Raw genomic sequence first — 17,768 nt, 5'->3', positions numbered from 1 at the left:
CAGACACAAACTGTGGTCCATTGTCAGAGCAAATCTGTTCAGGCAGCCCATTTCTGGCGAATATGGTTCGTAAGACGGTGATAGTTTTTTCTGTGGTGGTTGAGGACATTTTTATTACCTCTGGCCACTTTGAATGTGCATCCACCGCAATTAAAAACATCGAGTCCATAAATGGACCAGCAAAATCATGGAGATGAGGGCCACTCCCATGGATGGAGAGGGGCTTGTGGTGGGGCGTTTTGGACCTTCTGGCATCCTGTACAGCTCTTGGTCATCTCTTCGATTTCTCTATCGAATCCCGGCCACCACACAAACGCTCTGGCTAAGTTCTTCATTTTCACCCCTCCCAGATGACCCTCATGAAGCTCATTAAGCACTTTATCCTTCAATTTGGGTGGAATTACTACTCTGGATCCACACATCAAGGTTCCTCGGCACACTGACAGCTGTTCTCTTCTCGGCGAGAATGCTGGCAACAGTGGTTCGCCATGTGCTGGCCATCCCTTCACCGTTAAATCATAGACCCTGGAGAGTGTCGGGTCATTTCGTGTTTCCTTTTCTACGTTTGCATTCGTCACAGGTAGACATTCGACTATGGTCGAGTGGAATATCTCCACAGGATCCACTGCAGGTGCTTCTTCCACCGTCGGCAACGGTAGGCACGACAATCCATCAGCATTCCCATACTGTTTAGTTCCTTTGTACTCGATGTCATATTGGCGTGCCCCTAGGAAAAGGGACCACCTCTGTAGCCGTTGTGCTGTCATTATCGGGACGCCCTTCTTAGGGTTAAAATGGAGACAAGAGGTTGATGATCAGTTAGTAGAGTAAATTTCTGTCCGTGCAGGTAGTGATTGAACTTCTTCACCCCCCACACCAGGCTGAGGGCCTCTCTGTCAATCTGGGCATAGTTACGCTCGGCTGAAGTTAACGAGCGTGACGCAAAAGCTATCGGCCTCTCTGAACCATCAAGGAATTTGTGACAGTACCGCTCCAACGCCGTAGGGAGACGCATCACACGCCAGTCTTATCGGTAGTGATGGGTTGCAGTGAGCCAATACTTCTCTTGAAGTGATCAGGTCTTTACACTTCTGAAAGGCCCGCTTACATTCATCACTCCATTTCCATGCTACTCCAGTTTGTAGCAGGGCGTTCAGTGGGTGCAGAATTGTGGACAAATTCGGCAAAAACTTATGGTAGTAATTCACCAATCCGAGGAATGACCTCAGTTGCGACACATTTTCAGGCGCTGGAGCCTTAACTACCGCTTCAATTTTGTCAGGGGACTTATGTAACCCCTCTTCATCAATCACGTGGCCACAATACGATATTTGTTACTTAAAAAACTCGCACTTGGGGCGATTGGCTCGTAGCCCATGTTCTCTTAGTCTAGTGAGCACCTGCTCTAGGTTGACAAGGTGTTCACTGTCACCTTCACCTGTCACTAGGATGTCGTCCAAGTAACACTGAGTCCCCAGAATCCCTTGCAGGACTTGTTCCATCGCTCTTTGCCATATAGCCGGAGCTGATGCTACTCCGAATACCAGTCGATTATACTGGTAAAGACCTTTGTGAGTGTTTATCGTGAGATATTTCCCAGAGGATTCTTCAACCTCCATCTGCAAATATGCTTGCGCTAGGTCAATTTTTGTAAAACGTTTCCCTCCAGATAGTGAGGCGAAAATATCTTCTATCCTCGGAAGAGGATACTGTACTGTGTGAAGGACTGGGTTCAGTCACCTTGAAGTCCCCACAGATGCGAACCTTCCTTGGTTCCTCAGACTTATTGTTTAACGTTTTCTTCATGACAGGAACGATGGGTGTCGCCCACTCACTCCAGTCTACCTTAGTTAACACGCCTGCATTCTCCAGCTCTGCCTCGACGGCTGGGCGAATTGCATACGGTACCGGTCTTGCTTTGAAAAACTTGGGAATTGCATTCTCTTCTATTTTTATCGAGGCGGTTACGCCTTTACGAGTTCCCAGTTCTTGTTGAAATACCTCTTTGGCGTTAGCTAAGATTGTTGACAATCGTCCAGGAGTGACGTCGTCATCCTTTTTACCAGCCACAGTCAGTGCCTGAATGGAGTGCCAGTCTAAACTTATCTTTCTGATCCATTCACGTCCCAATAACGGTGGTCCACCATCTTGCAGTATGTACAGATACAATTTCTGTATTTCCTTGCCGTTGTAATCGACAGGCACCCTTATTTTCCCTCTGGGGTATACTTTCTGCCCAGTATATGTCTTCAAGACAATGGATGTGTCTTTCAAGGGTATGTGTGAGAATAGCCGCTCGTAGTCTCGTCGATTCATGACGGTCAGAGCTGATCCTGTATCCAATTCCATTTTGACTTGGGACCCTGCTATCGTGAGGGTGACCCAAATGGTTTGGTGATCCTCTTTTGTGATTGCGTTGTGTAGTTTGAGACAGCTTAGTCTCTTGTTCCCGGATTCACTATAGCTCTTCGGAACTACTGTCCGTCATCTTTTGTACTTTCCTGTACTTTTCCTTAGTAGTCTTTTTGTTGTCGTTAGTCTTCTTCCCGGACCTGCAAACTCGTGCAATGTGTCCCATCTTTCCGCATTGCCTGCATGTTTTGTCCTTGGACCAGCAGTCCTTCTGGTCATGGGTTGTTCTGCCGCAGCGATAACATTTTTCAAATCCCCGTGTCATTTCATGGGTGCCATATTCCTGTGGCTTTTGCTGTATTTCCGCAGCTCCCCTTGCTGCTGCTTCGTACGATACTGCCACGCTGAAAGCCTTATCTAGCGTCAGCTCTTTCTCTGAGAGTAACCTCTTCTGGGTTCCTTCACTCAGGAGTCCACAGACAAATTTGTCCCGTAGGGTATCTGCCAGTCCTGCTCCAAACTGGCAGTGCTTTGATAGCTTGCGTAGTTCCGTAAGGTAATCAGCATTGCTCTCATCTTTATGCTGATTTCTCTTGTGGAATTTAAATCCTTCTGCTATCAGCAGCGGTGCAGGATTTAGGTGTTCCTGTAGGATAACAACAATTTCGTTAAAACTCTTCTCCATCGGTTTGACTGGAGTGATCAGGTTCCGCAATAGGCCGTACGTTCTTGCGCCCATTAAGTTTAGTAGCACCGATGCCTTTTTCTCATCGGCTACTTCATTTGCCTTGCAATATACTTCGACTCTTTCCACATACGTGGTCCAGTCTTCTATTGCATTATCGAAGGCAGTGATATTGCCAGTCTTCGGCATCTTGGAGATCTAAGATGACGCCTCCCGCGCGTTGCCTTTTTCCCCCGATTGAACAAAATGGCGCCTCCCGCGCTTTGCCTTCTTCCCCGCTGGATTAAGATGGTGCCTCCCGCGCTTTCTGCCTTTTTCGCTGCTGCCAGCGCTGTTGCTGGCGCTTTTATGCCTTGATGGCGACGCCCGATGGTCTTCGCGCACTTCCCCCCGCGCTGCTGCCAACGCCGCTCTCCGTGGTCCCCGTGGCAAACTGCAGCTCCTCGCGGCTTTCTGCGCTTCTAATTTCTTTTATTTTAATTACTGTTCCCGTCGTCAGAGCAGACCCTATGGGACACTTTCCTCCCTCTTCTCGGGTCTGTACGCTGCCCAGCTTCGTAGCACCGGCCGCGCCCTGTATGCTCCACCCTCTCTCCTCTTCCCGACAACGCTGCTCGGCCCCGTTGAAAAGCCACCCGATCGAGCTCTAGCCCGCCGCAGCCCAGGAAGGATCAGTGTACTACCTGCCACCAGCCCGATTAGCTGGAACACCATAGACTGGATAACCAAGCCCCGCTCTCGACAGCCTCTCCTGCAAATCTTCGAATTCGATGAATCAGAGGGCGGTTGCCCACGGTCGACGCCCGTTTCTTCTGTTTGTTTTTGTTTTTTTCTTTTTGGATTTCTTCCTTCTGGCCTCGACCTCGAACAACTTCGCTTCAGGGATGGATCCCCTTGAGGTGGTGCAGAACTGTAGGTAAGTTCGGATCTGTTCGTCGCCAATGTAACGTCCGTGTGTAATTGAGACACGGACTGCAGAAGTTGGTTATAACAGGTGTTTACTGAATGGAGACAAAACTGGAACTACTATACAAAGTTACTACACAGGCTTATATACAGGGGTGGTCACTACTGGTACTGCAGTACACAGGGGCTGCAGAATATAGTTCCTTCTTCAAGGTACATACACTACAGGATGACTTCAACTGCTGACAGCAGTTTGATATAACCGATTGGCTTGCTGGGCCACTTCAGAGTTATAGGACTGGAGTCAGATATAGGCCAGACCAGGGTTCCTTCCCTAAAAGATTACTGAACCAGTTGGGTTTTTACGACAATCTGACAACTTTGTGCTCAGTTTCGCTTTTTATTTCCAGATTTTTAAAAAAACAATTTTTTTAAACTGAGTGCAAATTCTCAAACTGCCATGGTGAAATGTGAACTTGTGTTCTTTGGATTACTAGTCCAGTAACATAACTACATTACTGTACCCATTACTTGTTCAAAGTACTAAAAGTTACCACGCAAGGTAAAGCTTCAGAGCCTACCGCTCTCCTATTACTGAATATTACACCAATGTTAAAACTTCCTAAACCAAATGTGTCTGCACATGCACCATTCTAAAGTTTCCCCCACTTGGGATCAAAAATCTGCATTACACATCGTGCAGTCACCCTAATGATTCTCCTTTAGCGTATTTTTCCAAGTATCTACTTCGGCTCAGCTCACAAGAGGCAGAACACTCCCCTGAGCTCACCCCAATAAACAACCAACAAGGAAGGACCCCAACACAGCGACACTGATAAGTATTCTGGCAACAGCCAAACAGAAGCTGAAGTTTGTACTAGGGGTTTGCAACCTTTTTGTTTTACTTATGAACCCCTATGGGTTAAAAAGTTTAAGTCAAGGACCCCATTCTAATCAATTATCTTGCAACACCACCAGCAGAAAAGCTTTTTTTCCCCCCGCCAAAGAAAAAGCTCATAGGAGCATTTTTGACACAATGAAAACTTGACTTTATTTTTATACTGTATTCAATAAATGTTTCTCAATGGTTTAAACGCCAAACACTTTTACACCTTACAAAAAAAAGTTGCAATGCAAAGATACAATCTACACCCTTTGTAAGGAACCGACAGCATTGCTGGGAGTGTAAACAGCCACAAGTCATTGTCATTTCAATGACATTTTCACATTGCAGAGGTGAATTTTCATGCTATTTTGTTGCGTATTTTGCAAATGAGGAATGCTTTCCCAAACACTTACACACGAAGATGCTCCAACTGCAAACACCTATAGCAGACCAAATCTCAAGCTTGCCTTTCAGTTTTTCTTCCTCCTGTCCCCTTTTTAAAAATTAATTACTTCAGAGTCGAGAATAGTTCAGCATTTCCGCCCCCCGCCCCCACAAAGCAGCAAACTTTTTCGCATAAATCTTAGATTCACAAGTTCCTGTTGAAAAATGCATAGAATGAGATTGGGAACTGAGAGGTACTGAGCAATATTGGTGGCTTTATCTGTCGATGACTAGATTTAGTTTCTTTGAGCAAAACCAGCCAAGGGGGATTGTTTGAATACAGGAGAAACTTCATGCATTTTGAAAAACACTTGACCACCTGTGCCACCTATAACGGTGACAAAAAAAAGGTTGTCCTAAAAAGAAAAGGCTGGCCTATTAATAGACTAAGTCTATTATCAAACAGAATGAATTGGGGGACATAGTCAAATCTCAGAGCAATGAAGATATCTTGCTGTGCGCAAATTGGCTGTTTCCTACATTACAACAGTGGCTACACTTCAAAAGTACTTCACTGGCTGTAAAGCGCTTTGGGACATCGTGAGGTCATGAAAGGCACCATACAAATACAAGTCTTTCCCTTCTCAATGAAAATCAGGGTCTTATTTTTTTCCAGCATTTTCTGTTGTTATTTCGGATTTCCAGCATCTGCAGTATTTTGCTATCTGATTTTCTCACTAGATCTCTTTTTAATTGCAACAATGTCGCTATTGCATCCAAATTATACATCAGAAAAAATCATAATAAAATGAGTCTCTTCGTGTAGGTTCCTTTGGTACATACCTATGCAGTCTTGATTGTCAACATAGTGCACTTCATTCACACCAAGCCCTTCTTTCTGATATAGCTCTTGTTCCTAAAGGTGCAGAGGTCAGGTCAGTGTTACTATATTATTCATTTGAGAATACCATTGTTTGGAGCTTTCGAAACACTTTTTTGATCAACCTGCATAAATGCTGTTCTTTATATTACCAACACTAAAAGTTATTAATGGTAGAGAATGCACTATTTTTTGTGGGTATTTTTTCCAATCGAGTTACCTCGAATTTCTCAGGTAGCATTAGTTTCACTACCAGCTTAACAAAGCAGTAACACACCTACTTTGTCTTAGAAAAAAGTCAAAAATGTCGGGTGGGGGAGGACGACAAGCTGCGCACTTGGGGGGTATGCGGGATGGGAGAGTGCATGCATTGCTAATCTACGACATCATCCTGTTCCAAAAATAAGCTACAGGTAGACTATCCTTTATCCGAAAACCTTGGGACCAGCTGTGTTTCGGTTTTTGGAATTTTTTGGATTTCAGAAGGTTTTCTGACAACAAACACAGCAACAGCTTGTAAACACTCGGGCCCTGCCTTGGAAACGTCTCTGAAGCTGTTGCTAAGCTACAGAGACTCTTTCCACAGCCTGACTGTTTAAAAAAATGCTAGGGGAAGAAAAAAAACCTAAAAACGGCTGCTGATTTCTGCCGTTAGATCGAGGTTTCCGGCTCCCCCTGCTCCGTATCCGAATTCCTTGACTTAGCGGGGGTCTGGGGCTCGACTGCCGCCGCCAGTTGTGGGAAAGCCGGATATCGGCTGACTCCTACACTAAGCTGGCCCGCAAATCAGGTCGGGGGGGGGGCTGGGGGGAAGAAAAGACTATCGGACAGGCCGCTGCAGCTATCGGACGGGCCGCTGTATTGTTGGGTTCACTCTCCCGGTACCTCCTCCACACTGCCCGGCTCGGCCTGCAATCTCCTACCCAGGAGGGAATTCTGTGACCCTCTGCCCTGCTCACAGGGAAAGGCAGAGCTCCCGGACCACTCCTGTCATGTTTGGCGCCACTCGGGTCATGTCGTGCGCACGACTTACGCTCCACGAAAAAACATTTGGTTTTTAGAGGTTTTTGGAAGTGCGGATAAAGGATAGTCTACCTGTATTCCTTATTAAATCACAAGAACCTTTCCCAGTATGTTTGAAAACCAATACTGTGTGCCTGTGAAAAGGAAGGTCACATTCTCAGATCAGGGTCATGGTGCCTGGGGCTTTTGGTCAGCTGGAATAAAACTGAATTAAGTTCTTTAAATAATGAAAGAGTAATTTTAATTGCTCCATTGGTGTTAATATTCAAAAGATTAGAATATTGCATTGATCAAAAAAAGTGACAGTAACGGTTAATTCTCATCCACACAAAGGAAGCTCACACAATCCAAAAACTTAGGGAGTCAGCTGTGGCTCAGTTGGTAGCACCCTCGCCTGAGTCAGAAGGTTGTGGGTTCAAGTCCCACTCCAGAGACTTGCACACAAAAATCTAGGCTGACACTCCAGTGCAGTGCTGCGGGAGTGCTGCACTGTCGGAGGTGCGGTCTTTCGGATGAGGCCCCGTCTGTCCTCTCAGGTGGATGTAAAAGATCCCATGGCACTATTTCAAAGAAGAGCAGGGGCGTTATACCCAGTGTCCTGGCCAATATTTATTCCTTCAAAAACAACATTGCTAAAAAAAAATGATCTGGTCATTATCACATTGCTTTTTGTGGGAGCTTGCTGCTCGCAAAATTGGCTGCCGCGTTTCCTACATTACAACAGTGACTACACTTTCAAAAGTACTTCATTGGCTGTAAAGCGCTTTGGGACGTCCAGTGGTCATGAAAGGCGCTATAGAAATGCAAGTCTTTCAAGCCTTTTCTGTACTGTACGGTGTATCAGAGGTAATCAAAGGATTGCTAGTGTGAACAGAACTGACAAGCAGCTCACATCATCAATTTAATGCCACAACCTGTCAGAGAGAGAGGTGAGAAATTAGAGAGGGAAAGCAAAAGAAAAAAGAGGAATAGAAGCAGAGGAAAGAGAAAATAGATAACATGAAGGCAGCAGAGACAGATAAGTATGTGACCATATTCTCTGATTTGCCACTGACAATATCATGAGAGATCAACTAGTCATATTAAAAGTTTTGCATATAACACATGCATCCTGTAACACTTTCCCCCTCATACTTGGCTTCTAAAACAGCGTAGCCTCCGACTCAGAGAGCAATGGCACGGGAGATCTGCTGCTATTATCTTTTACCAATAAAAGATTTTAAGCAGTAATGCCACAGAGATCTACTCCAGATCCACACTGCTATGCTAGCAGTTAACACATATCCCATATGAATGCATCTGCTTCAGTTGGAACAGAGCAGCTCCAAAGGCAGACGCCGATATTGATACTGAGATCACATCTTATGAAGAGTGTCAAACCATACACAGCCCAGCTCGACATGTTTAAGCTCATATTTCTTATTTATTCTTATTTCTTAGAATTTTGTGAGCCTAGTGTTTTGGCATAACCTAGGCTGACACTTCAGTGCAGTATTGACGGAGTCAAACAGCCTTTTTCATGTAGTAATTTCTAAGTAATTCTATATACAGTATCAGATATGCAAAATTAAAGGGAATATGGATTTCAACTTGAAACTGCTTGAAATATCTATACAGCCCCACAAGAGCAGAATCTTAGACATCCTTGCCTTATGTGACTTAATGGGTGATGAACTGGGACAGTTACTATTTACAGAAGGAAGAGCAACAAGTAGCAATTTTCCAATTTCTACATCTCGCGTAGTGAAAAGACTAGAGCTGCCATGTTTCAGATTGTCTTCCTTCTTCCACTATTGCCAGGGTAGGGAGCTATCACCAGGCCTCAGGGAACAGGAGGGCTAGCTTCAATGGGTGTGGAATCTCCTGTACACAGGACTTCAAGCTGTTCACATTGATGGCATGATGTAGCCACTGCCCAAAAGGTAAGCAGATCACTCTGGACCCACCTAGCATCTGACGTGATAAAATAACACTAATACTTAAATTTGTAGAGTGCTATCAGGTAGGGATTTGTTTTAATTAAAGAAATGCAACAACCTGGAGCAGAGCTTTCAGCCAGTGAAATAAAACTATTAAAAATAAACGGCCAATTTAAAATTGGTCTCTATGGCAATATATGGCCCTTATTTTCTCTTACATCAGTTCCAATCTAGGTTAACATAGAAATTACAAGTGCATGTCTTACCTCTTTTAGGATCCTTTCATTGAAAAACTGCTGAAGCTTCTCATTGCAGTAGTTAATGCAGAACTGTTCAAAGCTATTGTGCTCAAAATATTCTGTGAAACACAAACTAGAAAAGGTCAGCAGCACAGCCATTTGTAATTGCTGAAGTACTTCTTGTCAATCCTATGAGGATGGAGTTATACTGCAATTTTTGATGAACTAAAACTGGTGCAAGATGGCCTCCTGGACTGGGGCCTTGCATCTCATGTAATGTACAGGGTCGTCTTCCGAGATATACATCCCCATTCACACAGAAGCTGGCATCAGTCAATGTACAAGAAGCTCTAGGCTACTCCAGCCTGAAAATAGTCATAAGTCCACTGTGTCAAGGACAAAAGACTTGGCAAACTAAGCAGAAACTCTACTTTAACCAACTGCTGGTTAATCAATCAGTTCCTACCACAAGCAATGGATTTAACTTCCTTAAGCAGTTAGTTAAAGTATATTTACATAAAATGCAAAAAAAATGTTCACAAAGCTAACTTTCTGAATTTTGTGTGAAGAGTCTCTACCTCAATAATGTCTTTCTCTCCAGCTCCCTCAACAGAAAATTCACCTCCCTTCAACTGCAACTCTCTTTTTCCCTCCAAACATGTGCTGGAATTTGCCAGCGCTCAGGGGACGGGTTTGGAGGCGGGACATCCGGCAAAAGCGCAAAGATTGACAGCGGGCAGGAAACCCACCGTCAACCCGCCTCCAACCAATCTTCCCAAGTGTCGGGTCCCTGATTGGTGCATTGACCAGACACCTAGCAGCGGGAAGAGGATTATAGCCACTTAACTGCCTGTTTAAAGGTCGTTAACAGGCAATTTTGACACTTCTACTTCGGGTTCCCCGACATCCGGACACCACGCCAGGTAAGTGTGGCATGTTGTGAGTCTGCTGTAATGTTTCTGCATTGCTGACAGCTGCAGAAGTGGTGTGAAGGATCCAATGGTGCACTGGTGAGTTTCAGAGGTAAGAAAATGTTGGGAAATTCATTTTTAATGCATTTAGACTTTTCTGTAGGTAACAAGTTTTGAAATGTATGTGTAGTCCCACCTCATTGGGAGAACCTCTCACCAGTGACAGATCGCTTCTGTAACCTCACCTGCAGCTGCCATCTGTTCTAGTCTATGGAAGGAGTCACTGTAGAGCCTGGGTGAGAGAACTCACCTGTGAACAGTCATTGTTTGCAGCACCTCAATGCTGTCAAACACTGAGAAATGAGCTGTCAAAGAAAAATTGTGCGTGGTCCCTTTAAGAAAACCAGCAGATGACACGTCATCAAATGACATCATCTAACCGGCTTCTTCTTAATTGGCCGGCAAGCTCGCAGGGCAGGATTAACAAGGCCAATGGACGTAAAATCACATCCGTGGGCCGGATGAGGTTGGGGGCGGGACTGGAACCCGGAAACCAGCTAACCAGCTCCCAAGCCGCATCGATTGATAAAATCGCGGCCATGGTCTTTATTCCCTCCCTCCAACTTAGTGTCTTATCTCTTCTTCCCCACCATGCCGTCTTTCCCTTTGTCCCCCACCAAAGGTTTTCTCTCTCTTCCTTTCCAACATGAAATCAGTCTTCCCTCTCAGCATGATCTCTCTCTCCAGCCCCCAACAGTGTGTTTGTCTCTCTCCCTCGGTCCTGCCCCAGGGTTTCTATCCCTCTCCCCAAATTCAGACGTTAATCCGAATGATATCGTGTGGGTTCACTGAAAGGATGTCTCGCTAAATTCGGATTCCGTTATGGTTATTATTTACCATTACCATGCTTTTATTCTGATCACCACCATTAGGCAGCAAGCTCTATAATGATTATAACTTACTGGTGACCAGGGAGCCATCAACTGCTCAGGTCTGGCTCCGTTTTCTCTGCGTCTTGCTACAAATAGCTGCTGAATTCCGACCTCGTCACAATGACAGTAATCCAGAGAGAGAATTTGGGGGGTGGGGGGTAGAGAAACAAACTGGAGAGAGGGGGAGAGAGGAGGAGAGCACGCAAGAGGGGGAGGAGAGAAAGAGGGGGAGGAGAGAGAGAGAAAGAGAAAGAGAAGGGAAGGGGGAGGAGAAAGAGGGAGAACGCTGGGGTAAAAGCAAGAAAGGGGGGCGAATGAGAGATAGAGATGTACATAGACAGAAAGAGCAGGAGCAGGAGCTTGAGCAGCAGTGATTCAGGACTTTTTAAACTGTATGGATCTGATTTTTCTGTCTAATGATCAAATCTTTTGAAATTCCCGTTTTGATCTTGGCGCTCTGTGATACTGGTATTTTGCAATAGTGTCATGAATTTTTGTAAGCAGTTTTATTACTTTACATGTGTAAGATTCTCAAAATTAGCAGATCCCCCAAAACGAAAGAAAAACCCTATTAAAAATGACTTTGGACCCTTGCTAAAAACGTCAGGAGTTATAAAAGTGCATGTTGGGCCTAACGAGGAGATTCAAGGTCAAAAACAGACTTGGCATTTTAAAAAGGACATGTTCAGGCATGTTTGGAAAAAAGCTGTTACAGAATTTGGGATCTATCTCTGCAGTAGCCAGTTTGAGTATTCGAGATAATCAAACTGTCTGGGGGAACTGTAAACGTCACTCAGCCCCTATCAGCAATTTACATGCTAACAATAGACCCACAGAAGAACAGCCTCACAAAACCCACCCAAATCATGCATAAAACAAATCGCTTCACCAACCTACAAAGAATCTCAGGCCCCACAGGAAACTCAAAGCTTGAGGACAATTCAATACAATTAGATAAGAGCTCAACAGCTCAGGAAAACCATCCCTAAACCACTTCTCACATTTTTAAAACTTCAACGGCCCATGGAACCATCCGGAAACCACTTTAAACAACTTAATTAGCAGGCCCCGATTAGTATAACTAAAGGCCTGTTTTCACAGCAGTGGGAGTTCCAAGTTCGAGTTCAGTACTCTCTGCAGTTCGAAGGAGTCTCGCAGAAGTTCTCTCTCTCTGGAAGCAGTTCAAACACAAGAAGAAACCAGAGCAACAGTTTCAGTGATCATCAGACACCTCACGGCAACAAGGGCCTTACGAAACAACCAACCGAACATTACCATCAGCCAACCAGGTAATATTGGGCCACCACGACCAAAGAAAACCAACTCGGAAGAAACCGAAGATTCGCAAGTTTTTCCACTCTACAAACTATTCCTGTGTTTGGCGAGCATTATCCCTGGTCCTTCAGAGCCTAATTTAGCTAGTAAGGTGGGATTGGGAGGGGTGAAAGATTTTGTCTACTGTAATTTTTCCCTCGTGTATGTCAAAGTGTTTCTCCATTTTACTAGAGTGTTATTATTGTGTTGTATTTTCTTTCTCAAATAAAGTTCAAAGTTCTTGCACCAAAATCAGTTTGTCTGCTGCACTTTTATCACAAGCCCCAAATAAGTCCAAGGTCTAGAACCAAGGGAGTGGGAGCGATTCGAACCCCTAAGTCAGAGGTGAAGTTGACCCCACACACCACCCCCAACACATGCGGCTACTTTTTAACTACTCATTATGTTCAAAAAGCTCACGATCAGGACAGAAACTCAAAAGGAATTCACCTTAAAATTCTTAGGGAGAAAAATTTGGTATCGCCCCATATGGGGCGCCATTACTGGCGGTGCGCAAAGTTTAGCGCCTGGCGCTAATTATCGCCTCCGACAGCAAACTTGGCTTTTATCGCCTCTGGAGGTGATTGGAGCGCTAAATCAGGCGCTACACACCTCTCTTAAGGCGCTAAGGCCGAGGAGCGAGGCGACCTCAGAGGGCAGGCGCAGCGCAGGTGCGGTCAGTTAGCGATTGAACACAGACACACTGGCGCCGGTCAGTTCTTAAAGGGGAGGGTCGATCTTGCTCTGCAGCCACACCCTGCTAATTGGAGCCTTGAATCTCGGCCTGGGCAGACCTGTGGCTAAATCTAGCAGCCAAACACTATGGAGGAGGCCAGGGAGCGAGCACAGCGCTTCTGCGAGCGGGCCTTGGAGGCTCTGGTTGGCGGGGTGGAGCGCAGAAGATCCATTCTGTACCCAGAGAGTGGCAGGAGGCCTTTGCCACGTGAGTACAGAAGAGTGTGGAGGGAGGTGGCTCAGAGAGTGTCCTCAAGCAGCATGGTGCCTAGGACCCATCTCCAATGTAGGAAAAAGTTAAACGACCTCACTCGGGTCGTCAGGGCGAGTGCCTTTTTTCAAAACCTCTTCATCCCTCCATCTCAACCTCACTTTATGGCCAGAGGGTCTTGAAAGCCCCAATGCCCAACACTCATCCAACACACACGCACATTCCACACTTTGCATACAGTAAGGGCTATTCAACCATGGGAGGCATTTCAGGCAAGACCATGGCGGCATACAGTAAGGGCTATTCAATCATGGGAGGCATTTCAGGCAAGACCATGGCTGTATATTTACTCAGACGCTGTCCTTTTTCTTGCAGGCCAAGCTGTCTCATAATAGGAGACAGCAGCAACGGACCAGTGGAGGGCAGCCTCAGTTGCAACCCCTCAGCGATCTTGAGGAGCGCGTCCACAGGATTGTGGCAAGCCAGGTGATTGGTCCCATCGCCACTGGAGACGCCGACCCCGTTCTGGACATCACCCTTTTGTCCTCTCTCCTCCCACTTGTTCCTCACAACAGCAGCCTTTGACGCTTTCAATCCAAATCACTAAATCGCTGCACTCATGCCTCCCTTGCTGCCACCCTGTCCTCACGCTAAAGCCACTCTTGTACCTCCCTGCTTTCAGATGGTGATTCACCAGGTGAGGAGACGGGCCCTCAAGCTGCCAGTGAGAGTGGAGCTGAAGGCGAGGAGGAAGAGGAAGCCGGACCATCAGCGCCACCCTCTACCGAGGCAGCCCATGCCCATACTGGGAACACGCCTTCCCTGGAGGGGAGCAGGGAGAAATGGTCTGATGAGGGTGAAGCTCCAGGACCCAGTGGGCTGCAGCAACACGATGGGGGTAGGGAAGCTCGGGGGCCTTCTCCCCAGAGGGAGAGTATGGCTTCGAGTCCTGCTGCACTGGACGCAGACAAGAAGCGGGTCCTCGCTGAAATGAGCGCCCAGGCGGAGCACAGGCACACTGAGCTCATGGCTGCAGTGGCAAGGTTGCCCGAATCCATTGGATCACTGGCAAGGAGTGTGGAGCACTTCGATGTAGCACAGGCGGCTGCCACGCAAATGCTTAGTGCTGCAATGCAGTCAGTGGCTGGTCTCATGCAGATGCAGATTGAGGCCACGCGAGCACTGACTGCTGCCACCCTCGCTGGATGGGGCACATTTCCCCGGGGCTCTCAGCGCGCCGCAGCAGGCCAGCAATCTGTGCTCCATCAAATTGCTCCGGATGCTGAAGTGCTGCCCCATGAGAGTGCCAGTGTGTCGCGGTCGAGCAGGGAGTTGCTGTCCTCTTTCAAGATGACAGCATTCCTGCTGCCACCACTGGCACTTCTCCACTGCAGTTGCCACCACCTGTAGGACAGACTGCTGCCGCCCATGCAGAGTTGGTGCAGTCAGCAGCCGGGCCCTCCAGGCCCAGAGCTGGTCCAGGCCGTCCCTCAAGTGCATCTGCAGTCGCAGTTTCTGACAATCAGCAGCCTTCCCCCAGCCACTGGGGTCCCATTACAGAGGAGCTGCAGGGTGGGAAGGGGGGAATTTCGCAAGGGAAGCAGATCACCCTCGAAGGGCAAAAAGTAGGAGGTGTGACAAAATGTTTTTCATTGTTTTATTGAAGGCCGAGGTTCGTGGTCAAATTTTTGTAACTGTTTTGGACATTGTCTCCAGGCTGTGAGAGCCAGTTATGTGAATGACTGCTTTCTTTTGTGTTTCTTTCTATTACTTTGTCATGCGGAAATGAGACACACAGAGTTTGTGAAATAAAGAAGTGTCTGTATTCAAAATGTACATGTTTGGTCTTTGCAATCATTGTTGCCTTGACCAGCTTAGGGGTTGTGGGATGGTTTCATTCAGGTTGTTTGAATGGCAGAAGCCATTTCCTCAGAGGGGGCCTAGAAGCGACTTGCTATGAGCCTTTGACGGATGGCCCTTCCACTTGTGCCTCCCTCCCGCCTTGGTGCTGCTGATGATCATCCTCCTCATCTTCCTCCTCCTCCTCTGCTGGTGCTCCAATGCCTGGTGGCATTGGCTGGGTCCTGAGGATTGCAAGGTTATGCAGCATGCAGCACACAACGACGAAATGGGAGACTCGCTCAGGCAAGTACTGCAGGGCTCCTCCAGAACGGTCCAGACAGCGGAGCCGTTGCTTGAGCACGCTGATTGTGTGCTCAACGATGTTCCTGGTAGCTTGATGGCTCTCGTTGTATCGTAGCTCAGCAGGGGTGCTGGGCAAACGGAGCGGTGTCATCAGCCAGGTGCACAGAGGATATCCCTTGTCCCCGAGAAGCCAACCTCCTGGGTGATGCGGTGCCTGGAAAAGGTCTGCCACAGAAGTCTGGCGCAGGATGAAGGCATCATGGCTGCTGCCTGGAAAGTGGGCATTGACAGCGAGTATCAGCTGTCTGTGGTCACAGATCAACTGGACATTTAAGGAATGGAAGCCCTTTCAGTTGCGGAAATCCTCAGCATTCTCTTGCGGTGCCCGCAAAGCCACATGCGTGCAGTCAATGGCGCCCTGCACCATGGGGAAGCCCGCTATCATCGCAAAGCCCGTTGCACATTCTTGCTGCTTGTCCGGGGTCATGGGGAAAGAGATGTACTCTCATCTCCTTTTAAAGAAGGCATCTGTTACCTGATGGATGCAGCAATGCACCGCGAACTGGGAGATATTGGCGATGTCCCCAGTAGCTGATTGAAATGAGCCGGTGGCATAAAAGTTGAGAGCCACTGTTATCTTCACTGCCACCGACAGAGATGTCCTGCTCCTCAGTTGAGGCTGCAGATCTGGCTGAAGCAGGTGGCAGAGCTCAGTGACCACCTCCTTGCTGAAGCGCAGCCTTCGCAAACAGTGCTCCTCAGACATATTAATGTAGGAGAACTGTTGCCGAAAAACCCTGGGAGGGCAAGATCTCCTGTACCGAGGCCTGTTGGCCCTCCGCCGTCTGGCCATGATTGCCACTCTCTCTCTGCGCCTGTGCCCTCCGAATGTGATGGAGAAGGACGACGTTCCCATCCATTGCAGCCCCCATAGTATCTAGGCAATCAAAGTTATGAAGGTCAAAAAGCAAAGTACCTGCAAAGTTATGGTCAGAAGCCAAAACTACCTCAGACAGCATTGACTCAATGCAGAAGTCTCTCTTTCTCTCTCTCAAAACGAGTGGTGCAAAAATGGCTACCACACAAAAGCCAGCAAGAGGTCCCCTTTAAATAGCGCCCCCCCCCAGCCCCACAGCAACTGGGAAGCGTTCCAGTCAACCTGTCGTTGGTTGCGCCAGGCGGAAAGGAGGGGGGCTCCACTCAATTTCCGGTCCAGGGCGCCCCAAGGGCGTTGCACTCTCGAATGATGTCATGATCTGCGTGCACAGGAGATCGGGCGGTATTGTTTAGCGCCGCCGCAAAATGTCCGGTCAATTTCGCGAGAGGCGCAGATATCACCGCGCCTGGGCGCTAGTTGCTTTGCGCCCCACTTAGCGCCCTCTTAAGGCGCTAACGGGTGGCGCTACCAACTGAATTTTTTCCCCCTTAAAATTCAAACCTTTGAAGATTGAAAACAAATTTTCCAAATTCTGGCATTTTTCCCAATATTCATCTGATTAGTGATAGTGTCTACTCTTAATTCAAAGTAATTTAATTCAAACTATCTGATAGTTAAATTTTGGCAGCACTGAATTCCTACTTTGTTGTATTATTTATGCTGCTTAAATCAAATTAATGGATCATTTACAATTTAAAAAAAATATTAGTAGACTGCACTACCGTCAGTTCTACCGTATTTCAGTAAAAGTACAGAATGAAAGTTAATAAAAATAACATTTCAAGTGTTAAGAGAAGAAAGAATGGAAACTCACCAAACCCAGCAATGTCCAGAACCCCAATGAAGAAACTGGAGGACTCAAAGGGGAAGCATTGATTGACCCGCTTCACGACATGGTCAAACAGACGGCTATAAACGGCCTTGGCCAAAGCTTCCCGAGCGTTGTTTGCCTGTTCCACCTTTAAGGGTACCCTGCAAAATACCAGACCAGGTTGTAATTAAGGGCAATCGATCAGCTTTTATTCAGGAATTAGTCAGAGTGATGAAAGCACCATCTTGTCAATAGTTTTGTGTCTTTATACATGTAAGAATGTTGAGTTGCTCCTGGCTTTTTGATTGGTCCACAATCACCATAAGTGCCATCAAGTGCTTAAGAGGCACCAATTGGATCTCAGAACCACCAAGGAGGAAACAACTTGTATTTATATAGCGCCTTTAACGTAGTAAAACGTCCCAAGGCGCTTCACAGGATTATTATAAGACAAAAAAAAATTTGAACCGAGCCACATAAGGAGAAATTAGGGCATGT

General features: G+C 46.8%; 1 protein-coding gene across 5 annotated transcripts in view; it reads right to left on the bottom strand.

Annotated features, from left to right (window-relative positions):
• Window positions 1-17,768, bottom strand: part of myo6a (myosin VIa) — a 350,780-nt gene that overhangs the window by 83,046 nt on the left and 249,966 nt on the right. For all 5 annotated transcript variants that reach the window (XR_015077588.1, XM_085982051.1, XM_085982054.1 and 2 more), the window contains 3 exons: window positions 17,274-17,431; window positions 9,302-9,393; window positions 6,057-6,129 (listed from right to left, as the gene is read on the bottom strand). Coding sequence is in view for 4 of the 5 variants with exons in the window: in XM_085982051.1 (XP_085838177.1) it covers window positions 6,057-6,129; window positions 9,302-9,393; window positions 17,274-17,431 (323 nt within the window). In the remaining variant the exon portion in view is untranslated. The remainder of the gene's footprint in view (window positions 1-6,056; window positions 6,130-9,301; window positions 9,394-17,273; window positions 17,432-17,768) is intronic.

This window comes from Somniosus microcephalus, chromosome 3, assembly GCF_052327205.1.
Source record: "Somniosus microcephalus isolate GS21.2 chromosome 3, FLI_Smic_1.0, whole genome shotgun sequence".
NCBI classification, from domain to species: Eukaryota; Metazoa; Chordata; class Chondrichthyes; order Squaliformes; family Somniosidae; genus Somniosus; species Somniosus microcephalus.
The sequence above is the reverse complement of the archived record's forward strand: the minus strand, read 5'-3'. Positions and strand labels throughout refer to the sequence as shown.